The sequence below is a fragment of the Gigantopelta aegis genome, chromosome 2 (genome assembly GCF_016097555.1).
Source record: "Gigantopelta aegis isolate Gae_Host chromosome 2, Gae_host_genome, whole genome shotgun sequence".
Taxonomy (NCBI): Eukaryota; Metazoa; Mollusca; class Gastropoda; order Neomphalida; family Peltospiridae; genus Gigantopelta; species Gigantopelta aegis.
In genome coordinates, this window is record NC_054700.1 from 23,315,292 (window position 1) to 23,336,731 (window position 21,440).

Below are 21,440 nucleotides of genomic sequence, written 5' to 3' on the forward strand. Positions count from 1 at the left end.
AATATATACACCGCCACTACAAAAACAAAGCTAATATTTTATCACAGTGATCGATTCATTCGATGAAGATGGGAATAACAAAAAATGCTTTCGACATTAGGGGATTACACAAATGTCTTTTTAGTTTTTCGTATATCTTGAAATCTTTATTAAAATAATATTAAAACTTTGATTGGTCCAGCAAAACCAGAACTGCCAGTGAATATCAGACCGATAACATCTTCAGTTCAATTAAAAAACCGAGTCTGCTATAAACTTTTTGTAATCAAAATAAGGAATATGTCTTTCCACAAAGTCTATCAACACACAACAACATGGTAACCACCAAGCTCCTCACACACACCCGCCCCTTTTTTTCTTCTTTTTTTTGGGTGTGGCCGCCCTCCTTTAATTTTCACACAGCGAGAACACTGATGACAAACAGAATTAGGTGCCATTCAGTTGATGCAAAAATTCTGCAACATTATGTCTGAAGATGTAGCCAATCACACGCAAATATGCACATTACAATTTAAGATATTACCCAGTTATTTATTCAAAAATGATGTGTGGGATCGAGTGTGTGCTACAACAGCTTGTTCTGAATGTGCTCATTAAAACCTATGACCTGACCTGTGGGATAGAGTAATTTGTAGTTATGTATTATAAATAAATGTAAAAATAGCAAAATAAGGCATTTGAAATTATGAAATAGCAGGTTAATCTCACCTTTTTATAATTAACATCACTATCTGTCTCTTACCTTCAACATGGCACCATTTTGAAACATATGAGGTTCATCACAGACAACACAGTATTCATTTAAAGTGGGAATCCTTTGACGAGTGTAGCGGAAAATCTGAAAGTCAAAAGTTAGTTTGTTTTGTTTAATGACATCACTAGAGCACACTGATTTGTTAATCATCGGCTATTGGATCTCAAACATTGGTTATTTTGACACATAGTCTTAGAGATGAAACCCACTGCATTTTTCAATTAGTAGCAAGGGATCTTTTATATGCACCATCCCATGAGCAGGATAGCACATACCACATGCTTTGATACACCAGTTGTGGTGCACTGGATGAAATGAGAAATAACCCAGTGGGCCCATCGTCAGGGATCGATTCCAGACTGACAGTGCATCATGCGAGCACTTTACCACTGGGCTACATCCTTTTACATTACAAAAACCTATTTTAGACATTTTAATGTAGTTCTTATACACATCACGTTTTATATACTATTTATTTGCATTTTGAACTACACCAAAGATGAATACATTTTTAAATATCACACTTACATTTATGTGCAAAACTTCATAAAAATTATTTACATACATGTAGACAACATTTATATATCACAGTGTACATTACATCAATTCTGTCATCGAGGCGGTCAAGATGGAGAAACCCTCAATCTGAAATTGTTTCAAGGGCTCGATATAGGGTTTCCTTAATTCCTTAATGACAGATGTAATTAACAACTCTTGAGTCTGAAAAACATACACTCTGATCACCTGCTGTGATCTTTACTTGTCATGATATCGATGAGTCACAAAAAGTATTAATCAACTATATAATTTTATTTCTTGAGTTGATTTATTTAAGAATTGACCGCAATTATTTTTTGGTTCATGCAAGTATGAACCGAAAAAACAATGTGCACATTGTATGAGCCCGCGTAGAGGGTCATACAAAAGTGTGCACATAACTTGCATGAACCAAAAAATAATTGCGGTTAAATCTTATAATTAAATTTATATGCATACTTTAACAATACATAACTACGCCTGTAGTATTGTTTGTGTAAACTTCATTGATACTTATGTCGCGTAAGAATGCAAACGTTCATTCACTATCATTTGAATCAGGTGATTTTTTTGTAAATGACGTCATTTTCTCTAGTTGCTGTGCATTTTTACGGATCGTTTAGTTATATTGGAAGGAATTGTTCTACATGTTGTATTTGTGTTTAGTTTATATTTTATGAAAGTGAACGAAGAGAACGTGTCTAACATTTATGCTGTTGGTGGAACCGTTTAATTTTCGCCAACAGCTGTAGAACATCGCTTACAAGTAAGTTACAGAAGTGAAGTTTCCTACATGATTTCTTTGGCCACCGACCGAGTCTCATGTCATGATTAGCGAAGAGGTAGTGTGTGTTTTTTTTAAAAATCAATGCGTATATATCTACATGTCTACTCTGCTATAGCATTTTCCATTAATTCATCATATACATTTTTTGTAGCTTTCACGTGTGTTTTCTTCAAAATATCTAAATATGATTGCCAGAATAATCCGGCTTGTTGCACAAAAATATTGTGAGTCAGTGTGGGGGGGGGGGGGGGGGGGGAGGGTAGTAGGCGTGGCTTAAATGTTTTCGGTTCATCGAGATATGAACGAAAAAAAGTAAGCACCTCTGGACCAATCAGATTGCCGTAAAGTGTATAGACACAAAGAAAATTTAATTATTACTTATTATTATTACTTTCTTTTTTATTTGTTGTTAAGACTTGTTGAATATATTTTTCAGTTACAATTCAATTAATAATAATTGCCTTAGGAGCTGATGTTGATGGCAAGCTACTAGTTTATAGAATAGCTCAGCTAGTTTCCTCAAATATGTAGTCTTTTCTTGTTCAAAAGGATGTAAACAAATTATGGCGCGTCAATACATTCAGTTTTGCCAACCACAAGCCAGATTTTAATGCAGAATAAATATATGTCATACAATTATTAATAGAGGTTCATATGTTACAGAAAGAACATCACCCAAATAATATTTTTGGGGTGACTAACGCCCTTATTTTTTTAATATTTAAGTCGCTCAAACAGGACTTTGGTCGCATATGACGACCTGGTGACTTTCATTTTCAGGCCATGGATATCATGAATCTCACATGGTACGTACTGTGGTGTGTTTTTACCAATCAGATGTGTTATGACATGTATTAATATTAGTCTCTGTTTAATGGTATGGTAGAAACGTAAACATACATGTATCTATATAACCGATCAATTCCCTTGACACTGTACTGCTCCATGAAATTAAATTATTTCAACATTAAAAATAAATGTCAAAAATAATATGGGCATATTTGTACTTTTTATTTGTACTTGATGACCATATTATAACCTCATTTACTAAATTAAAAATACATTGTACATACACCTAAAGTTTTCCTAAACTCATATTGAGGCTGTCACCAGTTACATGTATTGTAAATGGTTATCATACATGCATGTTGTACAAGTCTCTTGCCATGTTTTTAAATACTTTAAGACAAACATGTCAAATCAGTGAAATTGCAGCTCACCTCTTGAATGTGTTTTATAATTTCATCAGACCTACTATAAATAGCAAGTTTACACAAAAGATATTGAAGAATGATGTTTGTCATAAGGAATATTTAATGTTTATGAATTGTTAAATATTTCTCCTTTTTTAATCTGACACTACAACTTTAACATGTGTTAGTGCACATGTTTGACTAAAAACTTGAATTGAAAGATGATCATGTTGTGTACAGACAACCCTCAAGAGTGACCTACATTTATACAAATCAATATACAGCCTGAATGGCTGGGGTGGGTTTTTTTTTTTTTGGGGGGGGGGTGGGTATTTAATATTTGTATTCCTTTTCTTCATCAACAGACAGAGCAGTACATTAGAAAAACAATATGCACATCTTGTACAACATATAAATAAGAAAATTCAGTATCTTTATATTGTTTTCCCCCATTATAACCGTAATGCATTTCGTATAACTTCCCATTTTGCTTTAATTATCTTTGCTTTTCGGGGTGTGTATAAATATAGTGAATATAATTCAATTCTTTTATAATAATTAATATGATCTATACATGAAATATAATTTGGTTTTTGCTGTTTCATTCTACAGACATGTATAATGCTTTACTAAAAGCAGACTGAATGGCTGAAGTTAGTTTTGAGTAATCAAGTGTTAAATACACTAGTATGATCTAACAGTGAACTGCAAATTAAAATTAAACAAGGAGGGCACATACTGCTAAAATGGCCCATATTCGCTGGTACAGCTAATGGTGTAATCTTCTTTTTGGTGAAAAAAGTCAAAATGTTCTAGATTTGTTTTGGTTTTCGTATGCAACTAACCGATAGTTGTCTTTATAAAGCTATTCAATTATGCAATATAATTTGTATTGGTTTAATGCTAAAAGGTTCTGTGAAACAGAATAATATGCAAATAACCAATTTATGCTATAAACCGATATGCAATAAAGTATATTTGACTGTACATTGTAATTTTAACACTTAAAAAAGCTAAATTGACTTAAACATGTCACATATCCCTTTATTAGTAGTATACATTACCCCAGCGGTCACTCATAACTGGGAAAATATGTTCCATCTTTTCTCAGTGAGAAATATTCTGCATTGGTGTAACGTACAATATTATTTGACGATTTGACGCTTACAAATCAATGACCGGGTGTTCAAGTTTGTTTTCCCGATACAATTACAACATAATCATAAACATTTTAAACATGCAAGATAATAAGGGGCTAACAATTGTCTCCTTTTGCAAAACACAGGGTTCAAAATGGTTTCAGGGTGAAACCACACGGAATCCTTGTTGACACTCTTAAATACCCAAATAGCTAACAAAAAAGCAGTAAATACCTTGCATAGTTATTTAAGAGTTTGACTGTTAGTGTAATTTTAGTTTAATTATAAAACAAAGATCTAAACGGTAATACATTTGTTATGCGTTTTTTTTTACGGAGTGTACAGGATTGTACACCCCTCCAAAATCTGTATTTCCTCCGGCTGCACCTTAGGAAATACAGATTTTGAAGGGGCATACAATCCCATACACCCTGTCAAAAAAACACTCAGAACAGTGCGTAAAGTGGTTTGTACATCGTTTCTATACATGTGCATGTGTGTCGAAAATAAAGGCTTTTAGAGAAAAAATAGCTGGGGTAATAAATAGAATAACAAACTCGGTACAAGTTATTATAAAAATTTATGTCCCTCATGGAATCATTTTCATTTATCACTGAAAATTCTTTCACTCAGGACATAAATTTGATAATAACTGGTAAATTGTTTATTATCCTCTATAACTGTATGAGATGATATAATTGCCACACTATCTCACTCACTTGTACAAGAAAGCCGTTTTCTAAACTCGGGGGATCTTTGGCGTTTCTCCCACTGAGTGTTGATGAAGGCATCAACGTAAGGTCATCCATTGTTGATGATGTACCACCAATGTCAGGTGTGGTGGCCGATGTAGAAATGCTTTTATACCGACCATACATCGGCCTGTTGTTTTGTTTCTGGATTGATGCTGGGTGGGACAGCTGTCGAGAAGGTGCTGTCGCAGGTTTAGAATGTGGTATCTGAGAAGCCATATCGAGTTCTGTGCAGCTGAAATAATCAAGGAAATGGAAAGAACATTATTTAATATGCAAAAACATACTATCAGCCTCAGTGGTATGGTGGCCAAGCCATAGGACTCAAGACTTGTAGGAGGGTGGGACTATCGGCCTCAGTGGTATGGTGGCCAAGCCATAGGACTCAAGACTTGTAGGAGGGTGGGACTATCGGCCTCAGTGGTATGGTGGCCAAGCCATAGGACTCAAGACTTGTAGGAGGGTGAGACTATCGGCCTCAGTGGTATGGTGGCCAAGCCATAGGACTCAAGACTTGTAGGAGGGTGGGACTATCAGCCTCAGTGGTATGGTGGTCAAGCCATAGGACTTAAGACTTGTAGGAGGGTGGGACATAGCCCAGTGGTATAGGATCGATCCCAGTAGTGTGGGCCCATTGGGCTATTCATTTGATCTACCCAGTGCACCGTATATTGCTGTGTATTAGCTGACTTTTCAAGTCTCTAAATGCCATCATGAAAAGAAGGGTCGGTCAATACATAGAGTCAACAAAACATTTCTGAAAAAATACAATAAAACATTGGCGTGTATGGAAATGTAGTACTAATGAAAAATTGTCAGTCATTCTAGACTTCAAAACCTTACTATTACATTGTACGTTATTTAACCAGTTTTTTAACAGTCTCTATTAAGTCCCATACCAATGTCCATTTGTTTATTTGATAAACAAAATAAAAGTTATATTCTATTTGAGAAATAAAACAACTGTATTCTATTTTTATGGTGTCGACAATTTCTGGCTAAATCCACTTATTAGTAGTACCAGTATTTGGCGCCAAATTTGTCACATGATCAGAACAGTCATTAAGTATTTTTATGACTGCTGATATTTTGTCCTTAGTTGAAGATTTAATTGGTCAGAAATGATAAGTTTGATTAGAAATTACATTTTATCAGGGATATCACCACTGCAATTATCTTTCATGGGTGTTAAATAATATGAACATCCGTCTTTATAAAAGTGAAACTACATTTTATCAGCTAGCGAGGTCCATGCAAACAATTCATTCAAGAAACATCGAAATAAAAGAACAGAGCAATGTTATCCCCCTTTAGGGGATTATTAACTTTTTAAAAAGCTTTATTCTCTTTATGCCCATGATTAGCTGGTGCAAGAGACTGACATTATCTCAATATATCTTCATGTATATTTTTGTCTGGTTCAACTATGTACATAAAAGTCAAGTCACCTTATACAGCATACTAACCTTTTTGTACCAAGTATAGACAGGCAAACTAAGGGGTCGGCCTATCCACAGTTGGCTAATACACAGTGATATACAGTTTGTGCTATACTGTATGCGGGACTGTGCAACTAATGGAAAAATGTAGCGGGTTTCCTCTCTAAGACTATGTCAAAAGGATCAAATGCTGATAATTAATAAATCAATGTGCTCTAGTGGAGTTTTTAACCAAAACAAAGTTTAACTTTTTAAGACTAGTAGGTACTGGGTTTTTACCCTGGTATCGTCTCTTATCCAGAGCTGGTCTTAATGGTTCAATGGGAAGGTGTAAGGCCACTACATTAATATCTCTCTAGCACTAACCACTAACAATTAACCCAGTGTCATGTACTACATCAATAAATAATATATTATCTATTACATTTCATGTCTCATAACACCTACCTCTCTGGATTGGTTATTAGCAGGTTGATGGCTTCCTGGACGTTGCCATGGGTGATAACGAGAGCGTTACGACTGACTTCTGAGGAGAATCCCATTTCTACGATCTGAGCAAGAGCTTCATCATTCATGCGGGAGAAAACATCAGCTTGTGCACCTTCACTACAATTAGAAGAATCATACATTATAGCAACATACAGTATGGGTCATCTACACATCAAAATAAACTAAGACCTGTCATTGAGGCTATCAAGAGATTACCACATGTCAATATAGCCAAGAGATTACCACATGTCAATATAGCCAAGCGATTACCACATGTCAATATAGCCAAGAGATTACCACATGTCAACATAGACAAGATATTACCACATGTCAGTATAGCCAAGAGATTACCACATGTCAATATAGCCAAGAGATTACCACATGCCAATATAGTCAAGAGATTACCACATGACAACCGGGACAATCAAAATATGTTGCGGGCAACCATTCTTTGTCAAACAGTTGCCCGGACGGGCAACCAAGAAAATCATAAAACAAGTAAAATGAAAAACAAAACTTCACGACACTCGGACAGTCACGGGAAATTCAAAAGTATCGAAACTGATAACTTGACTGACAGGCGATATAAATATCCACCCTAACGCTGCCATCCACTCAGTGTCCACCGTGCATGATTTTGACAAGTTCAATGCAGACAGATGGTGGTTATTAGCAAAGGGCACAAGACATATGAAAGGCCACAGACTACACCAACAACCATCCAGTTCTGAGCAAAAAATTTGGCTAAGCCATTTTCTATCTTCCAATGTGAACAATCGGTTACATATTTTATCCGACACCTAACATATAATAATAATACCAAATATTAACAGGGATCTCGCGACTGGTAACGAGAAGCGGTGTCATCAAGAATTCAGCATAACAGTGTTTGCTTATTTTAATAATCACAGTTATTAATTTTAACGGCAACATGTATGCAAGAAAAGTCTGAAAAATCTGTAGCGTGTTATTTTAACTCTGTAAAGTCTTTGAGCCAAAATAATAAAAACGGACCGAAATTGCGTGTCAGTTTCAATACACATGTTAGTTCAGGGCCAAAATGTAAATTTGTGAGAAAAACCCTCACCACCAAATAGTTATTCGCATCAATGAATACTTAATTGTGGTTTCATTTGTTTATTTCCGTTGTCTTTGTTAATTTCGCACTCATGCATTTCGCGATCGCGGGAAAGGAACATGCAGTATTTATACAAATTGCGGTTAAACGTACACTGAATACAATTAGTTAAAAATAATCATGATATTTGCTAGATAAAATATTATATAAATTTGTTGACTGTGAGGTGACATCTCAAAAGTTAGCTAGATTTTAAAAAGACCGTAAAATTTGAATTCATTATCTTTTTAATCAAAACCTTTTGACGTAAAGGGATTGTAGTCATAACGTGAAGTCAGCATTCTTAGACTACGTATTTTACAAGCTGAAATCAACAACAAGCATATAACACGACGTGGAAATCAACAAAATGGCGCAAATTACGAAATTGTTGGGGTGTGGAATAGATGGGTTACTTTAAAATACAATTAAAAGCAGTTCAAACCAAAATAAAGATTGATATTTTACAGAAATAATGAGCACTGTTTAAAAAATGAAGAGTATTGGCTCTTAGATTTTTCTTAATGCCATAGGCCATAGAATTTGGGGGGTGTTTGCAGAGGGCATTGTCTTCCAACTGCATATCTCCCCTCACCCACTGAAAAATCAAAGTAGGCTAATATATTAACTGCCCCTACCCCCATTGCTGTCTTTGATTTTGATCAGGGGGTAATTTTGTAATTCAGATGTATTCCAGTTTGTACATAATTAGCTGAAAAAGATGCATTTTCATATTCATATATAAATACTCTATACAGTTTTTTGGCTACAAGTATTTTTAATCCTGGATTAGCCCTGAGTTCATCAAAGTATTATGACTGTGACAGCCCAAGCGAGATCGAACCGCCTCTGTGGATACATTCAGCTGATTGGGTTTTTTCTTGTTCCAACCAGTGCACAACAACCGGACAAAGGCTGTGGTATGTGCCTTCCTGTCTGTGGGAAAGTGCATATAAAAGATCCCTTGCTGCATTAGGAAAAATGTAGCGGGTTTCCTCTGATGACTACAAGTCAGAATTACCAAATGTTTGACATCCAATAGCCGATGATTAATTAATCAATGTGCTCCAGTGGTGTTGTTAAACAAAACAAACTTTTGTTCAGCCTAAGCAAAGATGAGCTGTAGTTAAATAATGTTAAAAAAGAAATAAAACTAAACTGATAAGTAATGATAATAATAAAAACATTTTAAATTTCAGTTTCATTTTAAAGACAGTTCAAAATTATATTCATAAAACATTTTATGAAATACTCTATGTGGGCAACCAAGAGATGATGTTGGGCAACCAAACTTCAGCTACTGGTTGCCCACTGAGCAACTATCACAATTTCACATTTGTGCACCCCTGTGTCAATATAGCCAAGAGATTACTACATGTCATTATAGCCAAGAGATTACCACATGTCAGTATAGCCAAGAGATTACTGCATGTCAATATAGCCAAACAATTACCACATGTCAGTATAGCCAAGAGATTACTACATGTCGATATATAGCCAAGAGATTACCACATGTCAATATAGCCAAGAGATTACTACATGTCAATATAGCCAAGATATTACCACATGTCAGCATAGCCAAGAGATTTCCACATGTCAATACTGTCAAGAGATTACTACATGTCAATATAGCCAAACAATTACCACATGTCAGTACAACCAAGAGATTACCACATGTCAGTATAGCCAAGAGATTACCACATGTCAATAGAGCCAAGAGATTATCACATGTCAGTATAGTCAAGAGATTACCACATGTCAATATAGCCAACAGATTACCACATGTCAATATAGCCAAACAAATACCACATGTCAGTATAGCCAAGACATTACCACATGTCAATATAGCCAAACAATTACCACATGTCAGTATAGTCAAGAGATTACCACATGTCAATATAGCCAAACAATTACCACATGTCAATATATCCAAGAGATTACCACATGTCAATATAGTCAAGAGATTACTACATGTTAATATAGCCAAACAATTACCACATGTCAGTATATAGCCAAGAGATTACTACATGTCAATATAGCCAAACAATTACCACATGTCAGTATATAGCCAAGAGATTACCACATGTCAATATAGTCAAGAGATTACTACATGTCAATATAGCCAAGAGATTACTACATGTCAATATAGTCAAGAGATTACCACATCAATATAATCAAGAGATTACTACATGTCAATATAGCCAAACAATTACACATGTCAGTATATAGCCAAGAGATTACCACATGTCAATATAGTCAAGAGATTACTACATGTCAATATAGCCAAGAGATTACTACATGTCAATATAGTCAAGAGATTACCACATGTCAATATAGTCAAAAGATTACCACATGTCAGATTACTACATGTCAATATAGCCAAACAATTACCACATGTCAGTATATAGTCAAGAGATTACCACATGTCAATATAGTCAAGAGATTACTACATGTCAATATAGCCAAGAGACTACTACATGTCAATATAGTCAAGAGATTACCACATGTCAATATAGCCAAGAGATTACTACATGTCAATATAGCCAAACAATTACCACATGTCAGTATATAGCCAAGAGATTACCACATGTCAATATAGTCAAGAGATTACTACATGTCAATATAGCCAAGAGATTACCACATGTCAGTATAGTCAAGAGATTACCACATATCAATAAAGCCAAGAGATTACCACATGTCAATATAGCCAAACAATTACTACATGTCAGTATAGCCAAGAGATTACCACATGTCAATATATCCAAACAATTACCACATGTCAGTATATAGCCAAGAGATTACTACATGTCAATATAGCCAAACAATTACCACATGTCAGTATATAGCCAAGAGATTACCACATATCAATATAGCCAAAAGATTTCCACATGTCAATACAGCCAAGAGATTACCACATGTCAATATAGCCAAACAATTACCACATGTCAATATAGCCAAGAGATTACTACATGTCAATATAGCCAAACAATTACCACATGTCAGTATATAGCCAAGAGATTACCACATGTCAATATAGCCAAACAATTACCACATGTCAGTATAGCCAAACAATTACCACATGTCAATATAGTCAAGAGATTACCACATGTCAATATAGCCAAGAGATTACCACATGTCAATATAGCCAAACAATTACCACATGTCAGTATAGCCAAGAGATTACTACATGTCAATATAGCCAAACAATTACCACATGTCAGTATAGTCAAGAGATTACCACATGTCAATATAGCCAAACAATTTCCACATGTCAATATAGCCAAGAGATTACCATATGTCAATATAGTCAAGAGATTACTACATGTCAATATATAGCCAAACAATTACCACATGTCAGTATATAGCCAAGAGATTACTACATGTCAATATAGCCAAACAATTACCACATGTCAGTATAGCCAAGAGATTACTACATGTCAATATATAGCCAAGAGATTACCACATGTCAATATAGCCAAACAATTACCACATGTCAATATAGCCAAGAGATTACTACATGTCAATATAGCCAAGAGATTACCACATGTCAGCATAGCCAAGAGATTTCCACATGTCAATACTGTCAAGAGATAACTACATGTCAATATAGCCAAACAATTACCACATGTCAGTACAGCCAAGAGATTACCACATGTCAGTATAGCCAAGAGATTACCACATGTCAGTATAGCCAAGAGATTACCACATGTCACTAGAGCCAAGAGATTATCACATGTCAGTATAGTCAAGAGATTACCACATGTCAATATAGCCAACAGATTACCACATGTCAATATAGCCAAACAATTACCACATGTCAGTATAGCCAAGACATTACCACATGTCAATATAGCCAAACAATTACCACATGTCAGTATAGTCAAGAGATTACCACATGTCAATATAGCCAAACAATTACCACATGTCAATATAGCCAAGAGATTACCACATGTCAATATAGTCAAGAGATTACTACATGTTAATATAGCCAAACAATTACCACATGTCAGTATATAGCCAAGAGATTACTACATGTCAATATAGCCAAACAATTACCACATGTCAGTATATAGCCAAGAGATTACCACATGTCAATATAGTCAAGAGATTACTACATATCAATATAGCCAAGAGATTACTACATGTCAATATAGTCAAGAGATTACCACATGTCAATATAGCCAAACAATTACACATGTCAGTATATAGCCAAGAGATTACCACATGTCAATATAGTCAAGAGATTACTACATGTCAATATAGCCAAGAGATTACTACATGTCAATATAGTCAAGAGATTACCACATGTCAATATAGTCAAAAGATTACCACATGTCAATATAGCCAAACAATTACCACATGTCAGTATATAGCAAAGAGATTACTACATGTCAATATAGCCAAACAATTACCACATGTCAGTATATAGCCAAGAGATTACCACATGTCAATATAGTCAAGAGATTACTACATGTCAATATAGCCAAGAGATTACTACATGTCAATATAGTCAAGAGATTACCACATGTCAATATAGTCAAGAGATTACTACATGCCAATATAGCCAAACAATTACATGTCAGTATATAGCCAAGAGATTACTACATGTCAATATAGCCAAACAATTACCACATGTCAGTATATAGCCAAGAGATTACCATATGTCAATATAGTCAAGAGATTACTACATGTCAATATAGCCAAGAGATTACCACATGTCAGTATAGTCAAGAGATTACCACATATCAATAAAGCCAAGAGATTACCACATGTCAATATAGCCAAACAATTACTACATGTCAGTATAGCCAAGAGATTACCACATGTCAATATATCCAAACAATTACCACATGTCAGTATATAGCCAAGAGATTACTATATGTCAATATAGCCAAACAATTACCACATGTCAGTATATAGCCAAGAGATTACCACATATCAATATAGCCAAAAGATTTCCACATGTCAATACAGCCAAGAGATTACCACATGTCAATATAGCCAAACAATTACCACATGTCAATATAGCCAAGAGATTACTACATGTCAATATAGCCAAACAATTACCACATGTCAGTATATAGCCAAGAGATTACCACATGTCAATATAGCCAAACAATTACCACATGTCAGTATAGCCAAGAGATTACTACATGTCAATATAGCCAAACAATTACCACATGTCAGTATAGTCAAGAGATTACCACATGTCAATATAGCCAAACAATTTCCACATGTCAATATAGCCAAGAGATTACCACATGTCAATATAGTCAAGAGATTACTACATGTCAATATATAGCCAAACAATTACCACATGTCAGTATATAGCCAAGAGATTACTACATGTCAATATAGTCAAGAGATTACCACATGTCAATATAGTCAAGAGATTACCACATGTCAATATAGCCAAACAATTACCACATGTCAGTATATAGCCAAGAGATTACTACATGTCAATATAGCCAAACAATTACATGTCAGTATATAGCCAAGAGATTACCACATGTCAATATATCCAAACAATTACCACATGTCAGTATATAGCCAAGAGATTACCACATGTCAATATAGTCAAGAGATTACTACATGTCAATATAGCCAAGAGATTACTACATGTCAACATAGTCAAGAGATTACCACATGTCAATATAGTCAAGAGATTACTACATGCCAATATAGCGAAACAATTACATGTCAGTATATAGCCAAGAGATTACTACATGTCAATATAGCCAAACAATTACCACATGTCAGTATATAGCCAAGAGATTACCACATGTCAATATAGTCAAGAGATTACTACATGTCAATATAGCCAAGAGATTACCACATGTCAGTATAGTCAAGAGATACCACATATCAATAAAGCCAAGAGATTACCACATGTCAATATAGCCAAACAATTACTACATGTCAGTATAGCCAAGAGATTACCACATGTCAATATATCCAAACAATTACCACATGTCAGTATATAGCCAAGAGATTACTACATGTCAATATAGCCAAACAATTACCACATGTCAGTATATAGCCAAGAGATTACCACATATCAATATAGCCAAAAGATTTCCACATGTCAATACAGCCAAGAGATTACCACATGTCAATATAGCCAAACAATTACCACATGTCAATATAGCCAAGAGATTACTACATGTCAATATAGCCAAACAATTACCACATGTCAGTATATAGCCAAGAGATTACCACATGTCAATATAGCCAAACAATTACCACATGTCAATATAGCCAAACAATTACCACATGTCAGTATAGCCAAACAATTACCACATGTCGATATAGTCAAGAGATTACCACATGTCAATATAGCCAAGAGATTACCACATGTCAATATAGCCAAACAATTACCACATGTCAGTATAGCCAAGAGATTACTACATGTCAATATAGACAAGAGATTACTACATGTCAATATAGTCAAGAGATTACCACATGTCAATATAGTCAAGAGATTACCACATGTCAATATAGTCAAGAGATTACTACATGTCAATATAGCCAAGAGATTACTACATGTCAATATAGTCAAGAGATTACCACATGTCAATATAGCCAAACAATTACCACATGTCAGTATATAGCCAAGAGATTACCACATGTCAATATAGCCAAGAGATTTCCACATGTCAATACAGCCAAGCGATTTCCACATGTCAATATAGCCAAGAGATTTCCACATGTCAATATAGCCAAGCGATTACCACATGTCAATATAGCCAAACGATTACCACATGTCAGTATAGCCAAGCGATTACCACATGTCAATATAGCCAAGAGATTACTACATGTCAATATAATCAAGAGATTACTACATGTCAATATAGCCAAGAGATTACTACATGTCAATATAGCCAAACAATTACATGTCAGTATATAGCCAAGAGATTACCACATGTCAATATATCCAAACAATTACCACATGTCAGTATATAGCCAAGAGATTACCACATGTCAATATAGCCAAACGATTACCACATGTCAGTATAGCCAAGCGATTACCACATGTCAATATAATCAAGAGATTACTACATGTCAATATAGCCAAGAGATTACTACATGTCAATATAGCCAAACAATTACCACATGTCAGTATATAGCCAAGAGATTACTACATGTCAATATAGCCAAACAACCACATGTCAGTATATAGCCAAGAGATTACTACATGTCAATATAGCCAAACAATTACATGTCAGTATATAGCCAAGAGATTACCACATGTCAATATATCCAAACAATTACCACATGTCAGTATATAGCCAAGAGATTACCACATGTCAATATAGCCAAGAGATTTCCACATGTCAATACAGCCAAGAGATTTCCACATGTCAATATAGCCAAGAGATTTCCACATGTCAATATAGCCAAGCGATTACCACATGTCAATATAGCCAAACGATTACCACATGTCAGTATTGCCAAGCGATTACCACATGCCAATATAGCCAAACAATTACCACATGTCAATATAGCCAAGAGATTACTACATGTCCATATAGCCAAACAATTACCACATGTCAGTATATAGCCAAGAGATTACCACATGTCAATATAGCCAAACAATTACCACATGTCAGTATAGCCAAACAATTACCACATGTCAATATAGCCAAGAGATTACTACATGTCAATATAGCCAAGAGATTACCACATGTCCGTATAGTCAAGAGGTTACCACATGTCAATATAGCCAAGAGATTACCACATGTCAATATAGCCAAACAATTACCACATGTCAGTATAGCCAAGAGATTACTACATGTCAATATAGCCAATGATTACTAAGTCACTATAGCCAAGCGATTACTACGTCACTATAGCTAAGCGATTACCACATGACAATATAGCCAAGAAAGGTACTTCATTGTTTCAAAATAATTGGATTAAACCAAAAATATCACATTGATAACCTGTGATGTAACACGTTTGTATAATAATTGTTTGTCATTTTTAGTGAATTTACATATGTAAAATTACTTAGAGTAGCTAAATTTTTGAATTCTTATTTCTTATAATTACAAACAACACAACTTGTTTTATTAACAATACACAAAAACCAGTTTCTAATGTCCATTCCATGGCCAGTTTCACATAATGACATCGCATTTGACGTAATGATATGACTTTTTTAGGTTTTATCTAAGAATAACATTCAGTTTTTGGATCTAGTCAAGTAAATCATATAACAGCAGGAAGTTAGTAATTACAGGCAGGACACACATAAAATATAAAATCTAGCACCATTGTGGGTTTCTGTCTGGCCAGTACAGTGATATAGTGACAAATACATTTTACTATCAAGGTAGAACACTAGGGGTGTAACGATATACTCAAATATTCGGTACACCAAACAGCAATCTGTATCGTAGTTGCATTCAATATTCATCACTAGCTGAACCGAATACACAAATACATACATTTAATGCTAACTGTACAATTTATGCTTCTAATCCACACTACCCAAAACACAATACCAATTTGAATGTTTTGATAATGTCCGGACTGGTTTTGTAGTAGATCAAGTAGTATTCGGGTTACCTCATATTCATGATATTTATTATATTCGCCACCCATGTGTATTTGTTACACCACTATAGAACACACAGATATGAAATTTAGCACCATGGTTTCCAGTTCGGCTAATACAGTGATAGAGTGACAAACACCTTTTACTATCAAGGTAGAACACACAGATATAAAATCCATCACCATGGTTTCCTGTCCAGTATTCAGTGATATAGTGTAACATGTTTTACCATCATGGTGGGACCCACTCAAAGATGAAATCCATCACCATGGTTTCCTGTCCGGTATTCAGTCATATAGTGTAACATGTTTTATCATCATGGTGGGACCCCACTCAAAGTAGAAATCCATCACCATGGTTTCCTGTCCGGTATTCAGTAATATAGTGTAACATGTTTTATCATCATGGTGGGACCCACTCAAAGTAGAAATCCATCACCATGGTTTCCTGTCCGGTATTCAGTAATATAGTGTAACATGTTTTACCATCATGGTGGGACCCACTCAAAGTAGAAATCCATCACCATGGTTTCCTGTCCGGTATTCAGTAATATAGTGTAACATGTTTTATCATCATGGTGGGACCCACTCAAAGTAGAAATCCATCACCATGGTTTCCTGTCCGGTATTCAGTAATATAGTGTAACATGTTTTACCATCATGGTGGGACCCACTCAAAGTAGAAATCCAGCTGATTTTAAGGAATACAGTGGAACCTCGTTAGTCCGGACAGCATGGTTATTAAAAAAAACGTCCGGATTAACGAATTTCCGGATTACTGAAATGTATGTGATGAGTAACCTCCCTTGATTAACAAACAAAATAAAAACGACACATTTGATTTTTAGAACCAAACATTTCTTCAACCAGTTTTGTTCTGTTGATCCGCCTCATGGTGTGAATAAAGCACTACTTGCATGTCCGTGAGGCCAATCTACTATTCAGTAGTGTACTGCCAGTTGCTTGTCTTAAAGTTAGAAAATGCGATTAAATAAAATGAAATACTGTTTAAGACATGTTGCATTGTTGATACTATATGTTTGATTACTAGCGACAACAAGTTTAAATTTTATTAGTCGTGTTTTGTCGTACCGGTTAATGTTGTAAATCTAGGCCACGTGGTTGAGTTCATTTCCACGAAGTGGGTACATTGCTGAGGAATGAATGAATGAATGAAGGTTTAACGACACCCCAGCACGAAAAACACATCGGCTATTGGGTGTCAAACCAGACCTGTCAACCCTCCCGGATTCCGCGGGAGTCTCCTGGTATTTGATCAAATCTCCTTTCACCTGTGCGGGAGACAGTTTCTCCTGTTAAATGACATTTTTGTAAGCATAAAAAAAAATCGATCCTCTTTTGTCAAAATAACAGAAGGGAAGTAACTCTGCCTTTTTTTCTCATTCGGAAAATGTCGACTACTTTCGGTTTCCGAGAATGTAACAGGCCGAATTGTCCCGACTGTTTAACCTTTGCCGAAGTGAGAATTGTGGGATAGCCTATTTATATTGTTAAAAAAGCACATGGAGTTTATAAAATGATGTGTTATTATAATGTTTGTTATCATCGTAATGGCTACGAAGCGTGTTGCCGCTAATTAAACAGGCTGTGTATTGACATTCAGTGTTGCCATATAAAAAAAAAAAAACTATCCAATTTAGTTCTAGTAACACCTCTGAATTGTAAAATGTCTTCCCACTGGATTACATAATGCAACTATGACAAATCTGAACTGCCAGACTCCCGAGTTGACAGCGATACACATGATGCATGTTAAAATCACATGTCACAGCAAGACAACGAAAAGACCAATTAGCTGTATAAACATACTTTTGTCAGTTAATTTTGTATGTTTGTGCGGTAAAATGTTGGTTATAAGGGTACACTTCAAGAAATTATTTTTGTACAATTAAAAAATGTTGTGTTTGACATTGACATAAAGTTACTCACGGAAATGGGTATAATTCCGGTATATTTCACACGATGTCCGTAATGAGGTTTTACTTATGATTAATGAAAATACAATGTTTATTGCATCATTATAATGACTTTAAATCAGTACCACGCCACCGTTCCTCATAGTAAAAACTGAATATTAATTTATAAGATTTATATAAATTTGTCTTTGGTACACTAACCACAAATGATAATGTAACGCAACCTGTAAGGCTGTAAGTGTAATACCGTAAATGTACTAATTAAATGTTTTATTTCTTGTTCATGTTCTTAACATTTTTGGATAAAATATTTTTTTTTTTTTTTAAATATGTATTAAATCATAATAATATTTAAACTTAAAAAAAAAAAAAAAAAATTTTAATGCCAAGATCTAAAGTTAAGAAGTATATATGACATTATAAAGTATTCATATAACTTATTGTAATAATGTTTTTTTTAAATCTTGCGATTTTGGGTTAAATTGTGTGAATTTAAAAAATCTTCTGCTTTTTGACCAAATCTCCTGCTTTTTCAACACACACCTCCTGCTTTCTCTTGACTAAAGGTTGACAGGTCTGTGTCAAACTATGGTAATGCAAACAAATAAGGTGATGAGCAACATCAATATAAAAATTCAAAATTTAAATAAAATGTGCAAAAATACAAATATCACAGATAGATACGGACTTTTACTCAAAATTTCAATTTGGGCTGTATTGGCCATTCTCAAAGAGAATGTTACACCCCTGCACCACGGTGAGGTTACAGCACACGCAGGGGCGTTGTTGAGGAATGCATATTTTTTCTCACTTATATACAATCATTATTAGTTTAAAGTTTCTACGTTTACAGATTATATTTTAAACATATTAAATGGCGAAATTATAATTAATTTCCGCTATATCTACTGATATAATATAAATGTCAACATGATACATCCCTCCGCCCCTAGCACAGAAATACAACTCCCTCAAAACCGGCGTGAAACTGAATGCACATTGTTCCCCTTGTGAAAGAGTCGCAAGCCAGTGTTTTGATAGCAATAACATATAAAGACGTTTCCTTTGGACACCAAAACAATTATGAACAGTATTCAGTAATAAATCATACAGGTAAGTTAGAAGGGTAGTTACAAAACAAGGTCATGGGGTACCGTAGGGTATGATCAAGAGTTAACCACTTTTAAAAATAAAACTCTTCTCTTTTTTTTCATAAAATAAAACAGCCAGTCTGGTCATAGATCAAAGAAATTATATTTTAAAAAACAACAAACACTTGTGAACACTTGTGCTCTATCCGGCTAATACTAAATAAACACAGGTGAATAGTTAAATAAACTGCGGTGTGAAACCCCGTGCAGCCATTTTATTTCTGTTGATTCCTTGAGCGTTAATTGGCGAATTACTTTTATGTTCAATCAGCAGCAACCGGTCAAACGAAGCAATTTGCCTTTACTTCTTACATTTGGTTCAGAATTATGACCGTCCGGTTCCGGAAGCTGAATATCTGGATTAATGAATAACTTTACTGAGTGGTCATTTCGTTTTGCAAAAAAAACGTCCGTAAGGTGAGGATTCCGGACTACTGGAGTCCGGACTAACGAGGTTCCACTGTACAGTGATACCTGTCAGTATTCTTGGTGAATGACGACAGCTCAGCAGGGGCACTGAATGATTTCGACGCAGCCTGCTGACCTCTGTTACTCAGGCTTTTCCAGTTCTCTCTCATGAATGTTTCCAAGATTCTAGAAATATGTAAATGCATACAATTAGTACTGGACAGCTATATAATCAAAACTCCATCACATTAAAAATGTACATTCACAGCAATGTGTGAACTAAGAACCTATATTCCTTCCCATCAGGGAAATCATATTAATACTATGATATGTACTACAAGTTATTAATTTCTCAGCCGATTTCTAATCACACACAAAAATAGTGGGGGGTTGTTATTTCCAAAACACTTTTACTTTTCTTTATATGTCAAATCAAATTAAAAAAACAGGCTGGGAAGGATTATAGTAGGTTTGTAGATCAACCATTTTACTTCTAACAAAATATTAAAAGTATTCGCTATACCAAATAGCATCTAACCAGGTAAAAGTCTCATTGGTGAGGTACAATGTATGTGGCAGGACTTGTCATAGTTTTGTTTTCTCTAGCCAGTAAATTCATGTAACTTGATTTGCTTTTTTTGTGCTTCAAATGTGCAAAATTAGCAAGACTTGTTTGTACAGAACTTAGGTAGACCAGGATGCTTTTACATGTGTAGTCATATCTGAAAGGAGCCATGTAAGACCCTATTTTGAAACTGAATAATAAGTGATACTTATTGACATTCATGATGTACATGTAGACTGAAAGATTGCTATATCAGCTTCAGACACGTGTTAAGCACTGATATGTCTTGGATTGGATTTGCTGGAATACACCCTCTGATTTCATCACCAAAGTCCAACGACACATGAAACAATAAATCTAAGATAGTAAAACATTCCAGACTGAAAACTCAAATGTAGATACTTCCTTTATCACTTAATATACATGTATAAGCATTCTGGATTATTAAAACTACATTCTGTAACTTACTTTCCAAGCTGACTTCCTACACCAAATTTTTCTTTTTTGGAAGGTTGGAAAACATGTACTTTTGGAGGATCTAAAATACAAATTATTACATTGAGCACATTAGAAATTGTCTTGAGCACTTAAGAAATAGGCTAACATGATTGCA

General features: G+C 34.9%; 1 protein-coding gene across 1 annotated transcript in view; it reads right to left on the reverse strand.

The window, feature by feature from the left end:
• The window catches only part of LOC121382835 (protein mono-ADP-ribosyltransferase PARP6-like), an 88,623-nt gene that overhangs the window by 41,015 nt on the left and 26,168 nt on the right, over positions 1-21,440 (reverse strand). Inside the window, exons 8-12 of the mRNA XM_041512464.1 lie at positions 21,296-21,365; positions 20,329-20,448; positions 7,049-7,207; positions 5,130-5,397; positions 743-838 (exon numbers count right to left, since the gene is read on the reverse strand). Of these exons, the coding sequence (XP_041368398.1) occupies positions 743-838; positions 5,130-5,397; positions 7,049-7,207; positions 20,329-20,448; positions 21,296-21,365 (713 nt within the window). The remainder of the gene's footprint in view (positions 1-742; positions 839-5,129; positions 5,398-7,048; positions 7,208-20,328; positions 20,449-21,295; positions 21,366-21,440) is intronic.